The sequence below is a fragment of the Thrips palmi genome, unplaced genomic scaffold (assembly GCF_012932325.1).
Source record: "Thrips palmi isolate BJ-2018 unplaced genomic scaffold, TpBJ-2018v1 HiC_scaffold_5, whole genome shotgun sequence".
NCBI classification, from domain to species: Eukaryota; Metazoa; Arthropoda; class Insecta; order Thysanoptera; family Thripidae; genus Thrips; species Thrips palmi.
In genome coordinates, this window is record NW_023144632.1 from 13,199,912 (window position 1) to 13,214,701 (window position 14,790).

Consider the following 14,790-nt stretch of genomic DNA (forward strand, 5'->3'; position numbering starts at 1 on the left):
GAGGTTTCGGTAGATTTTCGAGCTCTTCATGGACAACATTCAGTTGGTTGGTTGCCTATGGGCTACTTTTTGTCAGCCAATGTGTTGCTTGAGAAAATGTCACCAATTTGCATGATTTGAATTGCCCGCCCCATGAGCCCCCGCTCCCCCCCCCCCCGCCCTCCCCCTCGGGTAGTTCCTAGTTGTAGAAGGCACACTGTGTTTCGTATGTTGTGCCAAAACGCCTGAAATTTTAGTTCATAACAATTTATTAGCAATATGACATTTTCTGTCACTTACATTGCTGCATCCAGCTCATGTACCTTGAATAGTGTCGTTTAAATTCGCGTTGTCAATCGGTTTTGTTATTCCTGTTGGGTTCCACATCTGAGAATGACTTTATACGTGGAACTAACCTGAATGTGCTACCTGTCCTTTCACCCTGACGGCACCTGAAAGTGTCAAGTGCTTTTAAGTTTGATGCAACTTACCTCCTTATATGTATAGTGAAGTGTTGTTGTGGTCCTGTCGGACACATAAATTCGTTTTGCATGTATTATCAGAACGAACAAGGGGTTAATGTGCTGTGTGTTTATACTTTTGGAGAAATTGTGCCCTGTTTTAAAGAGGTAAGTATAAAATTTCTTTGCTGATTTTTTAATTATTTTGCAATAACAAACATTGCGTTTCTTTTCAATCGGAATTTTTAAATCAGTGGCATTGTTAATTACTTTGTACTTAACATTCAACTCTATTTTAACAAAGTCCTTCTGCTTGTGGACTAATCCACTGTTCACATTCTGACATCTGCCACTCTTACTCTTGTTCATGAGTGAAATCGTTTCTATTTGATAGTACTTTAGTTTTCATTATTGGATCCCATGCTTCTTACCAGATGGCTTGTCTCTGTGTCATTTGAAGTTGAAAAGTATGTGTCAGTGATGAGGTGTCAACGGTGACTTGAGGGAACATAACCTTCTTTGATTGCTAGGTGGTATTTTTTGTTCGAGTTTTGTCTTTTTGTTTGGTCCTCGTCACTTTGAAACACTGAATTATTTCTTAAACTCACACCAGTGTGCTTACGTGTCGCATGAACCGTGAACCATACCTTTTCAAGATCTCAGCGAAAGTGACTCATATGTCATTTTGGAAGTTTCCCTATGTGTTCTTCTTCAGTCCAACCTCTACATCTTTGAAGAATAATGAAAATTTTGTCTTTCAGTGTGTTAAGTCAATGTGCATAAGTGTGATCTTTTCCTGAAAAACTTTCGTCTTTCGTTGGTAAGATGCCACGTACTCTGTTTCTTGTTTGAGTTTGCAAGCATTTCTTAGTGGATCTGGTCTTTTCATACTTCTCTCCTTCTGCTTTGTCTGCTCTTATTTCTGGGGATAATCATCCGACTAGCTCAATTGGAAGAGCGTTGGCTGTCAGCCGAAGGTTCTGGGGTCGAATCCCAGGTCGGATATCCTCTTCCCTCTTCTAAACTGTTACTTGCAGTGCTGTCCTTTTTTCTTCATTTACTTTAAGATTTGTGATATTTATGTCTGAATGTTATTGTCAATAGTTTTTGTTAATAGTTAATGTTTAAGCTAACAATAATGTGTCTTTTCAGAGGACAACGAGGGATTGTGGAAGGATGGCCATGTTGATAGCTTTGATGAAGATGTGTCCAATGAAGAGGAACAACTGTCAACTTTAGATGAATACTATAGTAAACACTGCAGTACATTTCTGGAGTGGGGAAAAGCACACAATGTTCCATCTGGCTTTTCACCTCAAACATCACATACAATATCTACCTTGATGCCTCCATCTTTAGAAGCATTGAATGAAAATAAGTCATTTCCTTGTGATACTTGTGGAAAGGTTTACAAATTGAATTCATCCTTGTACACTCATAAAAAATTTGAGTGTGGTAAAGTTCCGGCGTTTAAGTGTCTGTTTTGTCCTCAGCGTACTTACCAGAAAGGTAGTATGAAGCGTCACATGAAGCGAATTCACAACTCTGATGCAACACCTCTAAATACACATGTGTTTGACAAAAAACTTTAAATGAATTCAAATTTTAAATCAATTTCTTTTTCTATTTTTCTAATTCTAAACATTATGCTTTAGTTGATACACTGTGTATGAAGAACTTTTCTTTTACAGTGATAGATTGTATGTTCAAACATTAGGTTGAAACTGTAGATGTCAGGTTGATTTCAACCAAAAGTTTCTGTTCAGCAGGTTAAAAGCTTTGTATCATTGCAAATTGATTGTAAAGCAACTTTTACCTCACAAATATGAAATAGAAACAAATTTCTTTTGACTCTCATGTTTAATTTTTGTTACACTTGTATAATAATGGTATGAGTTTATTAAACTGGACTAATGCACATGAATTTTTAAAGAAGTATTTTTTACTGTTGTAAATTTAAAATGTTCCTTAATATCAATTTACATCAGAAATACATTACCTTGATGCCTGCAATTTCACAGGAGTAATGTAATGTTTTGCGTTTGTTACAGGTGATTTCTGGACTCCACAGGATGTACTTCATACAAGTGATCAAGAAAACCATAAATGTGATATTTGTGGTAGAGTCTATCTGCGGCGTCGTTCACTGTGGAGACATCGTTCTTATGAATGTGGAAATAAGAAATTATTTTCATGTTCATACTGCAATAACAAGTTTTCTCAAAAAACTCACATGGAATGTCATATGCGCCGAAAACATCCTGAAATGTTTGGTGCTGTTTGAATTATGTGCCTGTTTTATGTATCAAATTCTTTTCTCTCAAAGCGAGGAATCGTTTTCAGATAAATATAATTAAAATAAATTTTTGTCATTCGTAAACCTATTTTTTGCCTTAACTCAATCAACCCTTTGTATATGTGACACTTCTTGGGTTGTACTAGTGTTCATTACTTGTGAGTTCTTAAAACCATTGGTTACTCAAATTTAGCTGTAGATTGACCTAGAGGTTTCTTCTTTGTCATTTTAAAACTCCTCTTACTTCAAGCAATGACATTACACTTTTTGTTCTGGTTTTGTTTCTCTGTTTTAGTGCCTCCTGCATGGCATCAGCCTCGATGGTCTTCTACTGAATCAGTAGTGCCTGGTCTCTCAGCTCCCTCAACTATGCAAGCAAGTGGAAAGTTTTCATGTCAAGCCTGTGGGAAAATGTACCAACAGTTCAGGTCCCTAAAGAGGCATCAGAAGTATGAGTGCCACCAGGTTCCTAAATTTTCCTGTAACTTTTGTACTCATAAAACAAAGCACAGAAGTAGTCTTCTAGTTCACATGAAAAGAAAACATAATGTTGAGCTTGTTAGCTGAAAGTTTTAAAGGGAAGTGTTGAATGTGGTGCCTGTTGGAAACTTCACACCTGTTCTGATTATACCAACACATTTGACATCTGATGATCATTGAGAATATGAATGTGGTTTTTTCTGACAACTGAGCTGCGTGTACTGTTCTTTCAAGACTAGGAAAAGCAGTGTCTTGGATAGACGGACGTTTGGCTGAACCTCTGAGTCGCGTATTACATGATGTTTGTGAGCAGAACCTGTACTAAAGTTTCCAGTGAAACAATTGGTGTGGCTTGTTAGTTGTGTTTGTGTAATTTTGATCTCCTTTACAAGGAACTTATTTTAATCTTTGAGCTATTGTTTGTTGTGACAGATGCTGCTGCTATTAAAATAAATAATGTTAAATTGTTGATGCCTGTTCTTTGTTTAAATTCAGATTTTTTATGAAACCTGGTTTATTTCTTTGTCACGTTAATTTCTTTGAAACAATTAAAAAACCTTAGATAGGTTTTTTTTCTTTTTCATTTTTCTAACTCCTTTTGTTACTTATTTTGTTTCAGAAATTGATGATATCTGGCTGTCTCATGGGCTGAGAGATAGTATCGGTTCTTCTTCTTCAGGAATGGGAAACATGACAAGTACGTTTTGGCGCCAAAGAACTGACAACCGACGACCTCGTGACAAGCTTTGCCCGTTCAGATGTTCAGATTGTGGGAAGGGCTACCTTCATGACAGTTCTTTGTGGAATCATCGAAAATATGAATGTGGCAAGGACCCACAATTTCATTGCCCCCACTGTGCATATCAGACAAATCGCAAGGGGAGTCTTAAGAGGCACCTGGTAACAATGCACTTCCCTGGCTCTGATCATTCAAACAATGATGCTTTTCAAGTACAGCAAACAAGTGCTACTAGTTAAACTTAATTTCTTTATTATTATTATTTTTTTTTTTTGTCTCAAACTTATCTGATTTTGTATTTTGAAATTTCTATCTCAACACTTTTGAAAACATAGCTTTTAAAAATATGCTTTCCTTAGCCCTTGAAAGACAAGAGAGCAGAGTTATGACTTTTCTTGCACACCTCTCTTGAATCAGCTCATCAAGTGTAACCCCCATCATTTGTTATGTTTTGTGTGATTTCTTCATTGTGAATAGTCAGGAATAAATTTCATTGTCTTTAGAAGAATCTGTTTTTGTTTTGTTTTCTTTTGCTAAGGCCTTGTGTTGGCTTCATTGTGGGTGATTTCTTTTTCAAATTTCTAATGATTGCAATATTGATGGCATAACAAGAACAGACCATGCAGTAAGTGTTGTTAAAGTCATGCAAGGTTTAAGTTACTCCAGTAGCTCAAGCACTGAATTGTAAAGTTAATGATGAATTGGTCATTTACTTTCCATATTATTTGTGTATCTGTTGTGAAGTTACTGAACGGGAGTGGCAAAGTTTCTATGATAAGAATTTTAAGTACCCTACTAATTAAATGCGTGTAAGAGGTTGTAAAATTGTTGTATTTGAGTAATTATTTGTTTGAGTGATGTTTTCCTTCTGTGATACCACAGTCTTGTCTTATCTTACAGTAAATATTTGAGATTTAAATGTTTGTCTTATTTTTCTTTTCCTTCCGATTATTATTATTATTTATTGTTACCTTTTAATGTCCCTTGCTTTGAAAACCTGATTCTATAAGTATTTTCTTCTTTTGGATGCTTTTTTGTTGCCTGTTATGATGATAGCCTAATATAAATATTTCTATTCCAGATGCATTTAATCAGTGGCCTGCTCAAGCAAAGCGAGATTCAAACTCTTCAATTGGAACCTATCAGGTCTTGTCCAATGCAGAACCGTGTGCGCAACCACAATCTATGTCCAGGGCCTCTGTAACGGGTCCTCCTTTTGTGTGTACAACATGTGGAAAGTCTTATCTACAATATCCATCTCTGTGGCGTCACCGCCGATATGAATGTCAAAAAGTGCCTTTGTTTCAATGCCCATATTGTTCTTATTGTTGTAAACAGAAGAGCTATATGAAGAAGCATGTTGAGAGAAGGCATGATCCTGGTAAAAATTCTGCCCCTCCACGATGGGCCCAACCTAACATTGGTCAACAACGTTAGCAGATGTTTTGCTACCTTCACTTATTTACATATATTTAATTAAACATTGTAATGTAATGCAGTTTTACCTTACTCAACGACGATCATGTTATGCTTTAAGTTCACATTTGGCCAATAAATCATACCAAATCAAATAGACTTTTTAAGTACAATTGTTTCATGTCATGTTTTTACTTATTGGGATAGGATTCATACGAAAAGGTCTGAGTTAAAAATAATTGTTATGAAGTGTGTGCGTTTGTGTTTATACTTACTGTCTAAATTTTTCTCTGTTGCAGATGATATTTTGAACAGTTGGGTATTAATGAATAACTATCATACAAGAGATGCGCTCTCTGAGCACCAGGAAAATGAGAACCGGTTTCAAAGTCAAAGTCATCACTGTGACAAGTGCAACCGTATCTATTCTCATCAGCAGTCTCTCAGAAACCATCAGAAATTTGAATGCGGCAAAGTTGCACAGTTTGCATGCTCTTATTGTGATTACCGATGCAAACGGAAAGGAAATATGAAAACCCATATAATCCATGTTCATTCTCGTGTATTGCAAAACTAGTATTCTTCACAGTTTTCAGCAAGGGGACTTGCCAGATTTTCCATAGTTGCCCTGTTTTCAAAGGAACTTGTGGAATCATTTCCAGCCCTGTGGTTCAACACAAAATTCTGTAACTTGCTGAATAAACATTTCTTCATACATTTCTTTAATCTGTTTGTTTTTCCTCTGTGGACCAAATGATTTTGTGCATGGCTTGCTTGTATTCAGCCCTAATGGCTGTCTCCAGCAGCGTTAGTGTCATATTGTTCGAAGTTTTAAAATTCAATCCCTGGCAATACAGTTTGTTTTGTTTCTTGTCCATGTATATGTCTTTGTGTGGCTTAGTTACCAGACTCTAATAAGTGTGTCTTTGTTTGCAGGCCTCTGCTGGAAGGGAATGATTCATGACACACTGGTACTTCCAGTTCCTAGCTCCCACTTCATGCAAGGCCCAATGCCACGCAGTGGAGGGATGGGAGCGTTTACCTGCAGCGACTGCGGTCGCGCCTATCAGCAGTATGCATCCTTGTGGCGACATCGTAATTACGAATGTGGCAAACTCCCACAATTCCGTTGTCCATATTGCTCTCACCGCTCTAAGCGTAAGAGCAACCTCAACAAGCACATCAAGATAATTCACAATGTTGATATGGGCCATGTCGAACCAGGCCAATCAGATACTTTACTAGATGCACCCTGAATCCTAACTTATATATCAGTATTTCATATCCATCTGAATCATTTCGTGTGTGCTCAAATTGTTCATTTTGAGGAATATTTTTACACTGATTCCCCCACTGAGTATTAAATGATCTGGGTAAATTCTAAATTAACATGGATGGAATGGTGACGTTTTTTGTAAAAGTGCAGCATTACTAAAATTTGTCGTAGTACAAAAGCCAATTCTTTAAGATTCAAGTCCTGGGTCTTTTTATACCAAAGTCGAGTATGGCAAGTTGTTGATTCAAAGGTGTTCTGACTGGAACCTCCTAGTCTCCTCTTGAGTCTTTTTTCCCCCTATTTAAAAATCATTTTGTGTTCTGATTTTTTTAGTTTATCATTGTTGTGACTCTACATAAATTTTATGTCTGTGGTTTTGTTTTGAATCTCAAAAATAATGGTATTGAACGAGCAAGTAAGTAACTTTTTTGCTGTGGAGTGTTCTTGTGAGAGAACTATTCTCTTGAAACTGTTTTGTGAACGTAAGCTGCTGCCCATATTGGATTATTGTCAGCGGATGTTTAGTTTTAAGTGTTACATAATTTTATTGGTGATTGATACAATTAGTCATTTGAAGAGCACCTTGACGCATTTTCTTGTGATATATTTCAGGTCTCATTTTTTATTTTGTTGGTTTGCATCTTGCAACCAGTCTCAAACCTTAGTGATTATTAGCATCAGCAGACCTTGGTATTGACATTTGTCCAAATTCAAATTGATAGTTTTGCTTGAATTTCAGTCAAATGAGTTAACTGTGCATTAATTATGGACTGCTCAACTAGTCACATATTTGTTTCAATAATATCAAAATATTAGTCAGTAATTTGTCCTGTGTATTGGTGTTGAGTATGTTAGCAGTATAATTTTGTGTCTATTTAGTTTTGCTGTTCTGGCTCATCATCATTCATGATGTAGTGACTTGAATTGTTGAGACGTCAGAAGTTTGCCGTTACAATCTAAGACATAGTAGCGTCATAGGCCTGCATAGATTTATACCTTACTGAAATAATGTACTTCTTTTCTCTAATGCAACTCTTGTGTACTGGACCATGGGTGGGAGCATTGTGTGAATAATACTTCTCTACATTGTAATTGGATTACTTTGGAAATAATTTGAAAATAGTTCAACAAGGTATATCTTGCATTATGCCTTTCTAAAAGGATCAAAATCACATCAGAGAGAGAGAGAGAGAGGTGCACTTATTTCAGCATTTTCCTGACAACATTTTAGTGACTTCTCGTAATTGACTTTGTCTAATTTGTCTTTCAATGACTCTCGCAAACTTTTTTTTTTTTTTAAATGGAGTATTGTGATTGTTCTCTCAGACAGTGATTTGTTGTTTGTGTATCGTGGTATACATTCAATTGCTGAACTGCTGTGTGTAAGCATCTCAGCATGACAATATTTTGCTCTGCTTTTCCTGTTCTCGTGTGCCATCTAACACAATGGACATGTTTTGTTGTCTTGTCTTGTAACCAGCAATTGATCGGCAATCACATATTTTTTTGTGGTCCTTTCAGTTTTTTCCTTTCTTTGGTGAGTTCTCGTAACTTTTCTTTGTAGGGGTTTAACTCTAAGTTACAACCCTTACAACAAGCCTATCATAATAACTTATTTCAAACCATACTCTGGTTTAAATATTTGTTGTGTAAACAAACAAAAAAACACTACTCACATTTTGTGAAATCTTTTAATACTACTGTTTATTAAGTGTATATTTTTATACAACTTCTAATACTACTTTGTTACAAACAGATCCCATCATCGTCGATTTTCTCTAGTTACTGAAATTGTTCTCAAAATATAAAATCGGTAATTGCCTCATCATTGTTATCTAGAGGTATTTTCTCAGGAGGATGGGTAAGACAACTGTAAATTTTTAAGGGGACACTGATTCTACGCCTCAAGTAGTTTTTTCTTCCTTTTGATCAAATGTGTTTTGATTGTGCCATGGCTTTTGAAATATCAGGACTAGATTATGCAATAACTAAACTAAGTTTAAAAACTACTCTCCCTGTAAATTCATAATTAAAATTCAATTATTTAATTGATTTGTCTTTTATAGTGTTCCTCCTGAGATTAAACTAACTGTGTGGTCTCCAGAAGGTATGTTTAAGGCTATGATTTTCAGTGTCATTCTTGTGTAACTGCTTGCTGTTCTAGTCCTGTATTTCTCCTTCTTTTTTTTTGTCTTGTGATGTTGAATGATTCATGTTTTTGTAATGTGGAAACTCATGTTGTTTATTAATAAATATTCCTAGGATGATTGTTTGGTGTTCGTTTGCCAAAATACATCTAATTCTTGTTTAGTTGTAATATTTATTTTAGATACCGGAACAGCAACTTTTTTTTTCTCATTCTATACTAATATTTTTTTGTTGTAATAGCTCTGTTCTTGTTATTTGAATGGTGATTTTGAATTTGATTGGTTTTTTGCAGCTGTCACAAATTTTAACTTAGCTAATTGCTTCAACTTCTTTTTCAGTGTTATGGCATTCTTCCATCAACAGTACGAGCACTACTGAAAATGGGAGTTGTTTTGAAGAAGGGACATATCCCCAGCAGCATCCTATCCAACAATGGCATGAAGATCTTCAACCCATTATCCAAAACCGCTCTACAACAGATATAAGTTGTGGTACATTTCCCTGTCCAACTTGTGGCAAAGTGTATCTTCGCAGCAGGTCACTATGGCGCCACCGGAATTATGAGTGTGGCAAAGACCCTCAATTTCACTGTCCCTATTGTAACCATCAGACTAAGCAAAAAAGCAGCCTCAAAGTCCATATCTTACGCATTCATGCACCAAAACAACTTGAGTGAGTTAATAGTATTTTCACTCCTGATGTTGGAGGCCGTAAACTCAGTGCATTGTGCTGGTTTCGTGTCACATGTTATTATGTTCGAACCAAAATACTCCTCTATTATCTACAAATTATTTGTAATGATATAATCATAACAGTTTTGTGAGTTATGTTCACCTTAAACAAGGATTGCCAAAGTCAGTCAGAACATAATGTTATAACTTCATGATGTGTTTTTGAGACTTACTGAAATGTGCTTGTATTGAAGTTTTTCTTCAGCCAATGTCATTTTTTCTTACTGTTAATGATCTATGCCATCTATTACATGTGGACTGCTTGTTTTCTGTTCCTTGGAGCCCTTTCTAATTTTAAACCCACAAACACTCATTTTTCTTTCAAAAAAAAAAAAAAAACTTTAAAGGACTGTAAGTGTTTTAACACACATTCCATTTTTTTTTCAAATCTATTTTTCTATGTATTTCAATATGTGCCTTTTTGTTGTAGGCTCACGAGTAAAAACTGAATCCCCAAGATCCAATGAAAGTAGTGGATTGCACAGATGTTCCCCTGCTGCAGCAGGAAATGTCCAGTTCCACTGCCCAGAATGCAGACAAACATTTTCGGACTACCATCTCTTGTGGCATCACATGGATTTTCTGTGCAACCAGTTTTATGATCCTCAATGATCTGGTACAGAAACAAAAGAACATGTCACCATAACATTATCCAACAACCTCCCTCTATTCTCTTTCCTAATAGCTGCCTCATTCATTACTTCCTTTTGATTTGTTCATTGTTCTAAAGCATATACATAGGGAAGTTAAGTTGCGTGAAAACATGAAAATGTTACCGCCTGTTCTAAAGGTTAAATCTGACTATAGATTTGTGATTTTAATCCCTTAGTTTTAAAATTAAATCAGTTTTTACATGTCAGTTTCATTGGCTTTACCTTTTTTCAGTTTAAAGTTTTGTTCAATGTATACTTTTTCCTTCCAAACATTTTTTCTAACCTGCAGGTCCTTATTTTTCCTCTTTCCCTTATTATTTTTATTTCATTCCATTAAATATTTTAGGAAGATTTTAATTTTTATTGTCTTTTGCTTTTACAGGTGTTCCTGTTTTTCATGGAGGGGTTCTCCCTGTTGTGTCCTGTCCGACTGTAGATATTCAAGCAGCAGTTTTGATTGACGGAGAAGATGGCTATGGATCTGGGGCCTACCAGTGTATAGAATGTGGAAAACATTATAGTTACCAATCAACCCTTCGTCGCCATGTTAAGCTTGAGTGTGGCAAGTCACCACAATTTCACTGTGCCCATTGTTCTTATAAAACGAAACGCAAATGTGATCTTATGAGACATTTCAGTTCAAAACATCAAAAGTCAGCAGATGGGTCATAGTGCATGAAAAAAAAAAACTTGTTTCTTGTTAGATTTTGATGTAATGACTGTTAAGAATGGTTTGTTTAGTCTGCTGTTTTACCTTTTCCTAGAATCAAAAGTTCTTAAGCCATTGTATTTATGACTACAGTTTACCTTTATCTGTTTAAATTTATGGAATTTGATTGATCTCAGTTTTGTCCTGTTTCTCAGGTTAGTTTTGTCTTTTTTCTATATTTTTTGGTGCTTTATCTCAAATATGTTACAATGTTAATAAAATACAAAACTGTTGCCACTTATGAATTTTTGACTTAATATTTTAACTTTTATTGTATTTGGTTGATTTTTTGTTTGAAATGATCCTAGAACTTTAACACATGTTACACCAACATTATACTCCTATTTTATAATGTGCATGTCAATTTTATAATTTCTTGTTCATTGGTACAATATGGACTGTTACTAACACATGTTTATTTTTCAGATCTGGCCTTGGGATTCTTCCCTCGCTGGTGGCTACCAAACTTCCAGAGACCCGAAATCTCTGCCACTAGACGCCCAGGAATTGGAGATGGCTCTGGAGAAGGTCACAAATGCTCTGGATGTGGAAAGACATACCTTTGGAGATCAACATTGACAAGACACAAGCAGTACGAGTGTGGTGGCAAAGAGCCCATGCACCAATGCCCTCACTGTTCATATCGTGCTCGCCAGCGTGGTAACTTAGGAGTTCATATCCGCAAATATCATTCCTCATCTCTTGTTGAAAATCATTCCCCTCCTGTAAGAGATTAATTGAAGCCTAAGTGTTTTAAATATGAGAGTATCTTACAAAGTACTGTAACAATGGGAATTATCTTTTTAAACATTGATGTCATGCTCCATTGAAGGTAAGGTTTGACTGAAAATTTCAATGGTGAGCTGCAGTGCAGACATATCTTCAACGACGTTAAGCAAATTTGACGACTTCAATTCGATATTTGTTTTATGGTAGGAGTCACATTGCCTGTTTAGGTATAAAACATTTTAGTTTGTTTGTAAATCAACCATAGCAGTTCTCATTATTCTTAGTCTTGACAATTTAAAATGTTACAACTCCTATCCCAGTTAATACATCCTCTATTGTGTATCTAATTGGATTTTGAGTTAAGCCCTTACCTCAGTGGTGGTCAACTTAGACTATAGCCTCTTTTTTTGTTTCTGATCGTTCTATATTTGAACTAGAAATGTAATGAGTTACCTATTAGGAAGCTGATTGACGGATGATCTCATAATTTGCCACGTTTTTGTAACTCCATTGGGAGGGTTGTAGTATCTTGCTATCCTTTTTATGACCTTTTAAAAAAGTAAGTTCTGATTTATGATTTTGTTAATGTCGTGTATTCTCTTGTATTGATGTGCCAAAGGTTGTGTAGTCGTGAAGCTTGAAGTGTAAATGTACGAATAGGTTTCGTCATGTTCAACATGGTTTGTCAGAAAATACCAAAGCAAATTTTATTTTTACAAATGTTGGAAATTAAGGATGGCTGTCCTTGTTCAATCCAATCTATCCTCCAATTAATTGTTTGCAATCCTAACATGCCCTGAAGAATTGCATTTAGCTTTGAGAACACATTTAAGATTATGGTGTATCTTTGCCCATGTGCAATTATAGAAACCAGAAGCGCGCACCCTGAGCCTTCTTTTAAATCTCTTGAGAGACCATATCAAGAAACCAAGGAATTGGTGAAATGGGTAGTACGTCTTACTTTCTTACTCATGTGTGCCATCTTTCCTTTAAGTAATACATAATAAATAATACACCTAATAGCGAGAATAGAAATGGATTCAGATGCTTTTTTTGTTTTCATTTGGAGAAAGCCCTTCGCTTTTGTTGTTCTGTGTATGTCACATGGAAACTTGTTCCTTTTTTTTCACCGTAATTAATCTTTTAAACGAAGTCTTCAAAGACGTTACGATAATCGTTCCTTTCAACATGAACTATGTGGTACAAATTATTTCTATTTTTATTATTAAATGTATACGTTTGCTGTAAGTTGCTTGAAACTTTTTTGTTTGTAAACATTTTTGTGAATACAATAAACATAAGTGTAACTTTTGTGCAAAAAATAAATTTGTTTTGAGATAGACCTTTGACAAAATGAGAGCTGTCCCATTTACCTAGGTGTTTGTTCATATTCACTAACATGTGGTTCATTTTCTGTTCCAGATTGTTATGACGGTGGAAACCAAGTTAATGGTACTGTTGGAGCTGCTTTCCAGTGCCCTAACTGTGGTCGAAGCTATCGGTGGAGAGACAACCTTCGAAGACACCAAAGAGTGGAATGTGGAAAAGAAGCTTCTTTCTGGTGCTCTTTGTGTCCTTTCCGAAGCAAGCACAAACATAGCCTCCTTCGTCACTTGCATAACAGACATTTCACTACAGCAGCAGCTGCAGAAGCAGCTGTAGATCTTGCAATTGCATCTGTTGAACCACCTTCAAACAACTCAAGTGCTCAAAATCTTGATGGAAGTGCTCATAGCAGAGTCAACAATGAAGAGTATCAGAACTCATTTTAGCTCAGTAGTATATGACTCTTGATTGTTCAATCCATTCATCTGTGATGGCTAGTTGAAAAGTAATTTTTCATCTTCATAGCGATTCAAAATAACTGCAATGATCTTAATAACACTTTGCTTTAATCTTTATAACTCTCATCAAAGCACCTGTGAAACAAGTTTAGTGACTGTTAATTCTCTCTCATTAAGAGTTCCTCTCCCTCAATTCTGTGCTACATTTTTCTCGATGAACAGTGTCCTCTTTATTTTTCTGAGTGTTGATTGCATTTTATTTTCCTGGGTTTTGCTATGCTACCCATTGACAAACAATGCCAAGCAGACCTAGGAAAAACAAAAATGTTTGTACAGCTTTCATCTGTGATAATGCTATTCTTATTGTTGTAGGGAAGTAAGAATCTGTATCTGTTAGAATTTTATTACTTGCATTCATGAATAGACTGCAGTGTATGTTTCCAACTTGCAGCAAAAATCCTCCTCAGTGATATTTCATCATGTTAGCTGAGGCAAATTAACTACGTTCAGCTTGTTTTTAATGACAGGTTTTAAGTGACATGTACTCAATGGCAAAATTATACCAAAATAATTATTTTTTAAAGAATGTTGTGTTCTGTATTATATCGTATAGCACATCCCTTCTATGCCTTTTTCTTAGCTCCATTCCTATCTTCTCTGTGTTGTTATAAATCTGATTCTGTTCAGTGTGAGTCATGTCTAAGACTTCATGAAGTGAGCTTGATTTTTACTTGGGCAAGAATTGGGTTATTTTATTACTTGTATCTTACCGGATCTTTCAGTCAGTTTATTACTACCTAATTGCATGCTACTTTGTCCCATTGTACTGTAGTATACTAACTATGTTCAACTCTCTCTTTATCCACAGAAATTCCGGACATCTCCAAAATGGACGAAGAAACAAGAAAAATGTGGGTCGACTCCCAAGGAGAAATTGTTATGAGTGATTATGAACCCAACAAGAGGCGCTTTCACAACCATGGTGTATACCCATGCGATCGTTGTGGCCGCACTTACGTTCGCAAGGACTCGTTGTCTCGACACCTCCAATGGGAATGCGGTAAAGAACCACAATTTCAGTGCCCCTTTTGTCCTCAAAAGTGCAAACGTAAATCTCACCAACTAAGGCACATTCAGAGACAACATCAAGACAAGCTACATCTTATTAGTGATAGAGATGTGGATCTTCAAGAACTTGTGAAGTGAGAGAATAAGTAAAAATTTGAGTTGTACTGTCAGCAGATTAATTTGATTGGAAATTCCGAGAAGTTACCTCTCTTAAGTTTTCTATGAAATTCTTCTGAACAGACTTTTTCTGTACCATCAAACCACATTTTTTAAAAAAAATTTCCTCTTTCCTCATAAGGTCCCATTTTACACGAGCTATAT

General features: G+C 35.8%; 2 protein-coding genes across 2 annotated transcripts; both read left to right on the forward strand.

The window, feature by feature from the left end:
• The first annotated feature begins 5,407 nt into the window (after positions 1–5,407).
• Positions 5,408–6,097, forward strand: LOC117650412 (longitudinals lacking protein, isoforms A/B/D/L-like). Its single transcript, XM_034393834.1, has 2 exons — positions 5,408–5,593; positions 5,671–6,097. Exons 1-2 carry the CDS (start codon positions 5,557–5,559, stop codon positions 5,946–5,948), a joined length of 315 nt encoding a protein of 104 aa, XP_034249725.1. The 5' UTR covers positions 5,408–5,556; the 3' UTR covers positions 5,949–6,097.
• Positions 6,098–10,894: 4,797 nt separating this feature from the next.
• On the forward strand, positions 10,895–13,389 carry LOC117651190 (zinc finger protein 2-like). The gene is made up of 4 exons (XM_034394999.1): positions 10,895–10,910; positions 11,026–11,043; positions 11,315–11,548; positions 13,040–13,389. Exons 1-4 carry the CDS (start codon positions 10,895–10,897, stop codon positions 13,387–13,389), a joined length of 618 nt encoding a protein of 205 aa, XP_034250890.1.
• The last annotated feature ends 1,401 nt before the right edge of the window (positions 13,390–14,790 follow it).